The 9,310-nt window shown below is 44.5% G+C and overlaps 1 protein-coding gene across 1 annotated transcript in view; it reads left to right on the top strand.

Annotated features, from left to right (window-relative positions):
* Window positions 1–1,754: 1,754 nt before the first annotated feature.
* Window positions 1,755–9,310, top strand: part of LOC113569361 (NACHT, LRR and PYD domains-containing protein 12-like) — a 138,145-nt gene continuing 130,589 nt past the window's right edge. Inside the window, exons 1-2 of the mRNA XM_035526168.1 lie at window positions 1,755–1,780; window positions 1,894–2,001. Of these exons, the coding sequence (XP_035382061.1) occupies window positions 1,952–2,001 (50 nt within the window). The 5' untranslated portion in view covers window positions 1,755–1,780; window positions 1,894–1,951. The remainder of the gene's footprint in view (window positions 1,781–1,893; window positions 2,002–9,310) is intronic.

The following is a 9,310-nucleotide window of genomic DNA, read 5'->3' as shown; positions in this document are numbered from 1 at the left end:
GGTCTTTATATTCAGTCTGAAATCTTTTGTTTCTGTAGTGGCATTTTAACTACCAATAACAATCTCCTAGCCCTTAATTGGCTCTTAGGTTATTAGGTCCCTAATTGATTATGCTGAAGGGCTAAGCAATTACAAACTTAAAAACTAAGAACCAAATTATCTGTGTGTCCATGAACCGTCAACATAAACTCTTTTGTGTGTGTGAATAAGAAGGAAGCTGTTCAGCACAATGGCTGTTGTCTCAGTCATCATATTGTCTGTGGTCGCTCCTGTCAGTAATTGAGCCAGGTAAGAGGAAGAAGCTGGGATCAAACCTGCTAATATGATTAATTTGAGTTAAAAAACTTGTGTTAATGTTTCCAGATTAATTACAAGTGTTAACGCGTAAAGGTTGACAGCCCTAATAAATATATTTGAAAGCCTTAAAGTTCTGACTATGTGAAAATGGTACAGTAAAAGGCCTCCATCTTCCCCTGTGGCACTTTGAGAAGCATTTGAATGTCTGATTGAGCTTCTCATGGAGATTTATGCTTTAAAATGTTTGAAATATTGTTACATACAACTGACAAGTGATGGTGCACAGGTTTATGGGTGTTTTTAAAGTTAATTCAAATACATTCTGTATATCTTACTGTTTGTGTATTCAGTGGAATATGTAACTGTGATGGCCCAAGTGCTGCAGGGCAAGGTGAAGGACACACAGATCTCTCAACACAGACAGACATTTATTAACACAAGACACAATAAACGTTAACGGCACTCACATGTAACGGTCCACTGAACACTGCACATTAACACTAACATGAACATGTATACGTATATGAACCGGGTATATGTATATATCTAACAGTGCACACTAACATGTATACGTATATGAACTGGGTATATGTATATCTCTAACAGTGCACACTAACACTGACGTGAACATGTATATGTATATAAATCAGGTATATGTATATATCTAACAGTGCACACTAACACGAATAATGATGTACAATGAAGTTCACACCAACAGGGTTTAAATACATAGATAACTGGCACAATGAACCGGGTGCAGGTGTGTGCTAACAAGGGGGGCGTGGTTACAAACACCATGAACAGTCAGTAGTGAACTCCCCCTGCACGTAAATCCATGACAGGAACTGAATCCATTACAGTGTGTTCAGTATTCTGCCATCACCACTGTTTCAGTTGTGGTGAAGGAAACACATGCAGCACACACTCCTGACATACAGGTGTAGTATAACACACCCACACACTGATACTGTGTGTGTGTGTGTGTGTGTGTGTGTGTGTGTGTGTGGGATAGCACCCACGCACTGCTCGTGTGTGTGTGTGTGTATCTGTAGTATAGCACCCACACATTGCTCTTATGTATATATATATGTTTGTGTGTGTGTGTGTGTGTGTGTGTGTGTGTGTGTGTGTGTGTGTGTGTGGTATAGCTCCCACACATTGCTTGTGTGTGTGGGGGGGGAGTGGGTGTGTTTGTGGTATAACCATTTTTATTGTCTTCCTGCCCTGTTAATATCAGTGTTTACTTATCTTTTGTATTTGGCATCATGTAACAGATGGATTGTGTGTTTTACATTTTTTAATCATATATTGATGTGAGTTTTGTCAGGCCTTGATTCAGTGTGATTTACTGTGTGTGTATGAACTGTTGACAGGGAGCAGAGAGCAACATTTCCAGTGTCCAGCTGTGTGTGTGTGTGAAGAGGAACAATTCTGTGATGAAACATCATAACTCCAGCAGTGGAGGAGGAACCTCTGACCCAAAGTGAGGATCTTTCCATCAGCACTTAATCTGAGGAAACAGGAAGAGGGAATATTCAGGATAAATGAGATGTAGTGAAGGATGTAATTACTCAACACTTTCCTCATCTTCATCAGGGTAAAGAGAGCAGAGTCTCCAGCACCCAGCTGTGTGTCTCTGAAGAGTGACTGGTCCATGGGTAAACCTCTTAACTTCAGTGGTGGACCTGTGCCGTCTGACCCAAAGTGAGTGACACATCACACACTCATGTTCTTTCATTATTGTAGGTGTGGAAGGGTGGAGGGTGCTGTTCTGTCAGTAATGTAAGGTAGACTCCATGTTTACTGTTTTAAGATCATTTGTAAGGTGTGTTACTGATGATCACTGAGTGATGATGACAGTCAACAATTCCAGTTATACAGCTCCTCCTGTTAATCACAACATGTATGACATAGTGGGAAAATAAATAGAACCCCAACACTGCTTTTGTGTGTGTGTAGTATAGCACCCACACACTGCTCTTGTGTGTGTGTAGCACCCACACACTGCTGTTTGTGTGTATCTGTAGTATAGCACCCACACACTGCTCCTGTGTGTGTGTGTATCTGTAGTATAGCACCCACACACTGCTCCTGTGTGTGTGTGTAATTTAGCACCCACACACTGCTCTTGTGTGTGTAGTATAGCACCCACACACTGTGTGTGTGTGCGCATGTTTCTTTGTATGGGTGTGTAGTATAGCCCCACACACTGCTTCTGTGTGTGTGTATCTGTAATATAGCACCCACACACTGCTCCTGTGTGTAGCATAGCACCCACACTACTTGTGTGTGTGTGTGTAATATAGCACCCATACATTGTTTGTGTGTATCTGTAGTATAGCACCCACACACTGCTGCTGTGTGTGTGTAGTATAGCACCCACACACTACTCGTGTGTGTGTGTGTGGGTCGTATAGCACCCACACACTGCTCGTGTGTGGTATAGCACCCACTGCTCGTGTGTGTAGTATAGCACCCACACACTGCTCTTGTTAAGCTCTCTAGGAATAAGTTCTCATTAAGTAACTGTACAACAGCAAACATCATCTCACTAAGAGAGACACTATCACTGACTAAGGCAACTGAAGGGATAACATTGCTTTAGTCTTGTAAACACCTACTGTTAATACCTCTATATCACCACTAAATGTCATCTTGTAACTCTGGGTAGGTATATGTCTAATACTGTTAATACCTCTATATCACCACTAAATATCATCTCAAAGTTCAGAGTTCAAAGAGGTTTTATTGTCACTTCAGCTATATACAAGTACACAACAAAATGAGACAATGTTCCTCCAGGACCATGGTGCAACATAAAAACAACAGTGCAACAGACAACATGCTACACAAGTGCAAACAGTCCAATATAGTACAAAAATGTAATTAAATAAACAGTAATAAATACAGAACAGGACAAATACAAAATGAGTGGACCGTGCAATTATTTAGTGCAGTACTGGGAATATGTAAAGTGAGTTGTGCATAGGAGTGAGTGACATGCTACACTGAACATAGCAGTCACCGGTAGCAGCCAGAACAGTTCAGAGTACAGTGCTGGTTTGGTACAGTACTCTAGTAGCAAGTAGGATAATGTGCAAGACTGCAACAGGAGTGCATAGTTTATTTGTGTGAGGTTTGACTTCAGCACTAGTCCGATGCAAAACAATGCTTGTGTGCGTGTGTGTGTGTGTGTGTGTGTGTGTGTATAAAAGTGCCGATTTTGGAATCTGAATTGGAGTTAGCCAGAGTTCAGGAGTCTAATGGCTTCTGGGAAGAAGCTGTTGCACAGCTGGAGGTGCGGGACTGGATGCTGCGGTACCTTCTTCCAGATGGCAAAAGGGTTAACAGTTCATGTGAGGGGTGTGTGGGGTCTTTCACAATGTTGGTGGCTTTCCGGATGCAGCGTGTTATGTAGATGTTCATGATGGAGGGAAGAGAGACCCCAATGATCTTCTCAGCTGTTCTCACTATTCTTTGGAGGGTCTTGCAGTTAAAGACGGTGCAGTTCCCAAACCAGGTAATGATGCAGCTGCTCGGGATGCTTTCTACAGTACCTCTGTAGAAGGTAGTGAGGATGGGTGATGGGAGATGGGCTTCCCTCAGCTTCCGAAGGAAGTAAAGATGTTGCTGGGCTCTCTTGGTGATGGAACTGGTGTTCAGGGTCCAGGTGAGGTTCTCCGCTATGTGAACACCAAGGAACTTGACGATCTCCACTGAGGAGCCGTTGATGGCAAGCGGGGAGTGATCTCGCCTTGCTCTCCTGAAGTCAACAACCATTTCTTTTGTCTTGTCAATATTCAGATACAGGTTGTTGACCTTACACCAGCTCACCAGTTCTCGCACCTCCTCTCTGTATGCTGACTTGTTGTCTTTGTTGATGAGACCCACCACGGTCGTGTCATCGGCGAACTTGATGATGTGATTCGAACTGTGCATCGCTGCACAGTCATGAGTGAGCAGTGTGAACAACAGAGGGCTGAGTACACTGCCCTGGGGAGCACCAGTACTCAGTGTGGTGGTGTTGGAAGTGCTGCTCGCAATCCAGACAAACTGAGGTCTACCAGTCAAGAAATCCAGGATCCAGTTGCAGAGGGAGGTGTTCAAGCCCAGTAAGCTCAACTTTCCAATCAGATGCTGAGGAACAATGGTGTTGAATGCTGAACTGAAGTCTATGAACAGCATTCTTATGTAGGTGCCCTGTTTATCCAGATGTGGATAAAGAGTGCCAGATGAAGTGTGGTAGAGATGGCATCATCTGTAGAGCAGTTGAAGCGGTACGCGAACTGCAGGGGGTCCAGATAAGGGGGAAGCTGGGTCTTGATGTGTCTCATGATGAGTCTCTCGAAGCACTTCATGATGGATGAGAGTGCGATGGGACGGTAGTCGTTGAGACATGACACCGTGGGCTTCTTAGGCACGGGGACGATGGTGGTGGTCTTGAAGCATGTTGGGACCACGGTGCAGCTCAGAGATATTGAAGATGTCTGTCAGGACATCTGCAAGCTGATCAACACATTCTCTGAGCACACGACCTATGATGTTGTTTGGTCCAGCAGCTTTCCGTGGGTTAACTCGATGCAGAGTATGCCTCACATCAGCTGCCGTCAGGCACAGCACCTGGTCATTTTGCGGAGGGATGGACTTTACTGCTGCAACGTTGTTCTGTGCTTCAAACCGTGCATAGAAGTCATTCAGTGCATCTGGGAGGATGGCATCACTGTCACAGGAAGGTGGTGTTTTCCTGTAGTAATGGCCTGAATGCCCTCCCACATGCACCGTGTGTCACAAGTGTCTTTGAAGTGTCCATGGATCCTATGTGCGTGTGCACGCTTTGCTTCCCTGATCGCACGTGACAGTTTGGCTCGTTTTCCTGAGAGCCTCTCTGTCACCTGTTCTGAAGGCTGAGTCACGGGTCCTCACTAGCATGTGCACCTCAGCAGTCATCCATGGCTTCTGGTTGGGGTGTGTGGTGATGGTCTTGGAGACAGTAACATCATCAATGCACTTGCTGATGTAGCCAGTCACTGATGCTGTATACTCTTCCAGATTAACAGTGCCACCGTCACTAGCAGCCTCCTTGAACGTGATCCAAGTCGTCTGCTCAAAACAGTCCTGAAGAACAGAGAAGACTCCTGCTGGCCAGGTTCTCACCTGCTTCAGAAGCGGTTTCGAGCGTCTGACGATCGATCTATATGCAGGGATCAACATTACAGACGTGATCAGAGTATCCGAGGTGGGGCGGGCCTCTGCCCGGTACGCACCGGAGATGTTTGTGTAAACGAGATCCAGCGCGTTCGCTCCTCTCGTTGCAAAGTTCACATGTTGATGGAATTTAGGCAGTACTGACTTGAGATTTGCGTGGTTGAAGTCTCCGGCGACAATAAACAGCCCGTCTGGATGAAGGTTCTGCAGTTCACTAATCGCTCCACACAGCTCCTGCAGAAACTCTCGTGTGTTCGCGCTGGGTGGAATGTACAGCGCGATTATAAACACGGAGATGAATTCCCGCGTTAAATAAAAAGGTCTGCATCTGACAATAGCAAACTCCACCAGCGGTGAGCAGTACTTAACGACAAGCACAGAGTTTTTACACCAGGACTCACTGATATAAATGCATACTCCTCTGCTGCGTGTTTTGCCGGAGAGCGCGTTGTCTCCATCGGCACGGATTGAGACTAATCCATCCAGATGAATGGCGGCGTCTGGAATACTGTCGCTGAGCCACGTTTCAGTAAAGATGAAAACACAGCAGTCTCTGAACTCTCGTTTTGTAGTCTGCTGGAGTTTGATGCAGTCCAGTTTATTATCCAAGGAGCAGACATTTGAAAGGAATAGAGATGGTAGAGCTGGTCTGCTAGGATTAGCTTTTAGCCTAGCACAGACCCCAGCTCGCTTCCCCCACTTGCGGTGTCTCCCCTTCGGCATCCGGACTCAGGCGACGCCGTGGTCTGCAGGCCTGGTACGCATAGCAACCCGAGCTCACAGAGCGTCTGAAGCACGCCGTCGTCCAGGTAGATTTGTGCATTATGTCTTAAGTGTAGCAGGATAAGGAGGTTGGTTGTTTCCATGTATGCGTGGTTTAAGTTGCTGGAAAAAAAAAGTAGTACAGACGACAGATAGTAGCACAATAGCACCATTATCGGACCCGGAGTGGCGCTGCGTGCTACCGCGCCACCTTGATAGCTGTCAGAGAACGCGCTCCTCCCGCAGGTCACGTGGTTTGGTCACGTGTGCAGTGGGAGGGTCTTGTTTGTTTATCGTGTTTGTAACCACGCCTGCGCACACCTGCACCTGCTTTAGTCTCGTTATGTGTGTGTATTTAAACCCAGGCTGGTGTGTGCGGGATTATCAGTCATTGTTCATGGTCGTGTTGTTTAAGTACTTGTTCACCGCGTTAACGTTAAACGTGTTCATGTCCGTTTTCACTATGTTCGTGTTTATCGAGTACGTTAAATGTGAGTGCCGTTGTCTTCGTCTTTATCAATAAATGTCTGTCTACGTCGGCGGAGTCTGTGTGTCCTGCGACATTCGGATCGTTACAGTAGCATAACGCAGACTGGCTTCTCTAGGCTGTCTGTCCCTGGACTACTTTCCTAAGAGAGAATAAAAATGGATGCATTTTCTGATCAAATTCTAATACTAAATCATACTGTAACGTTGCTGCTGGCCCGAGTGCTGATGGGCGTGGAGCAGGACGTACAGACTCCCTCGACAGAGTGAAACATTTATTAACATAAAACATGAACAACAATGGTGGTACTCACACATAACATTAGCGCCAAACATAACAGTACATTTAACTAGACACAGGTTACACAACATTGAACAATGGATATACACACGTTTAAACAGACTTCAGCAAACAATGACCAACACAATACACACTAGCAGAGGTTTAAATAGACACATGAGGGTAACCCGTGCAGGTGCGTGCAGTCAAGAACTGCTGCAATTGACGGTGAACCCCCCCTGCACGCAGCAGGCCGTACCACGTGACTCGTGGGGGGGAGCGTCCCGTGACACATACACATTACTTGATCAGTCCATAAATATAAAATTATATATTCTAATTTTTCCTGGAAGAGCTTGAAGCAGTGTGAAAAGTCTAACACCATATACAACCAACCAGGGTGCCTGTATGTGTTTTAATGTTCCTTGTATGTGTGTAAAATGAGTTAAACTCACATGCAGGGAACATAACATGCACCGTTATCCTGAACTACTCTCAGAAACCAGCAGTGCATCTGTTAAGCTATCAAGAGGTTTGGTATTTCACCAGGTTGATTGTTCCTGCAAACCTGCCAAATAGCATTAATCTCATACGCAGATGTAGTGCTACTAGACTCTGACTGACCCCAGGTGAGACAGTGCTGTAGATGTAGTACTACTAGACTCTGACTGACCCCAGGTGAGACAGTGCTGTAGATGTAGTACTACTAGACTCTGACTGACCCCAGGTGAGACAGTGCTGTAGATGTAGTGCTAACAGACTCTGACTGACCCCAGGTGAGACAGTGCTGTAGATGTAGTACTACTAGACTCTGACTGACCCCAGGTGAGACAGTGCTGTAGATGTAGTGCTAACAGACTCTGACTGACCCCAGGTGAGACAGTGCAGTAGATGTAGTGCTGCTAGACTCTGACTGACCCCAGGTGAGACAGTGCTGTAGATGTAGTGCTAACAGATTCTGTCTATAATCATTTTTGATTTTTGGTGAATGCTGTTTAGCAATAGTTTTGGGGTTTTTAGTGACATGCTCACTTTTAGTTTTGCCCTTAAATATGTCCCGCTAAACAGTTTTTGAGGTAATTAGTAAACTGACCTCATATCTGTATGTGTGTATATATAGTCTCCTCATTGACCTCATGTAAGTATGTGTGTAGTCTCAACTCTGGTGTGTGTGTGTGTGTGTGTGTATAGTCTGATTACATGTCTGTATATATAGTGTTTCATTACTGATTGTTTGTATAGTATCATTAATTTGCATGTCTGCATATGTATAGTATTGTTACTCTCCTATCTGTCTGTCTATCTATCTATCTATCTATCTATCTATCTATCTATCTATCTATCTATCTATCTATCTATCTATCTATCTATCTGTACATTTCAGACTCTTGCTAATGTTTTCTATAGTCTTTAACATTGTTTCTTCTTGTTTTGCTTGTTCTAACAGTGTTTGTTTTTGTCATATGACCCCGTGTGTATTATGACCTATTTTTCCTGTTATTAGGAATCGTCCTTATAATGTCAGTTACATCCTACTAACCTCTAGCCCTGCCCACCTCTAGCCCCGCCCACCTCTGACTCCTGAGTGTTACTGTACAGTGTAAATCTCACGGTGTATCTCCCCCTCTACTGTGTATCAGTCTGTTCCTCATTAATGCCCAGTTCTCCAGCACTATCCAAGTTCATTTATTTCAGCACACAAGTCTGTTAATGTTTTCATTAGTACTTTATTATACAGTAGTTTCATTACTGATATTATGACTGTATGTATCTACAGAAGAACTCATCCTGTTCTACACCCACACAAAGACATGGAAGAGGCCATACAGCAGCACTCTCACGCACCAATGGATAATGTTCTACACAGAGTCTTACACACACACAAAACCAGCATGAAGAACAAGTATGAGAGTTTATTTGAGGGAATCAAATCACAAGAGAATAAAACCCTCCTGAACAGGGTTTACACACAACTCTACATCATAGAGGGAGAGAGTGAAGGAGTGAATGAAGAACATGAGGTTTTACAGATGGAGAAAACACCCAGGAAACAGCTGGTACAAGACACTCCAATCTACTGCTCAGACATCTTTAAACCTGTACAAGGTCCTGAAGGAGACATGAAGGAAGAGAAGATCAGAGCTGTGATGGCTGAAGGTGTCAGACACACAGAACCAAAAGAAGATAAAGGCCCAGAAGTGCCAAAGCTCAGAACTGTTCTGACTAAAGGCATTGCAGGCATTGGGAAAACTGTCTCAGTGCAGAAGTTCATTCTGGACT

This window comes from Electrophorus electricus, chromosome 5, assembly GCF_013358815.1.
Source record: "Electrophorus electricus isolate fEleEle1 chromosome 5, fEleEle1.pri, whole genome shotgun sequence".
NCBI lineage: Eukaryota > Metazoa > Chordata > Actinopteri > Gymnotiformes > Gymnotidae > Electrophorus > Electrophorus electricus.
Note: the sequence above shows the minus strand (reverse complement) of the source record. Positions and strands in the feature narration are given on the sequence as shown.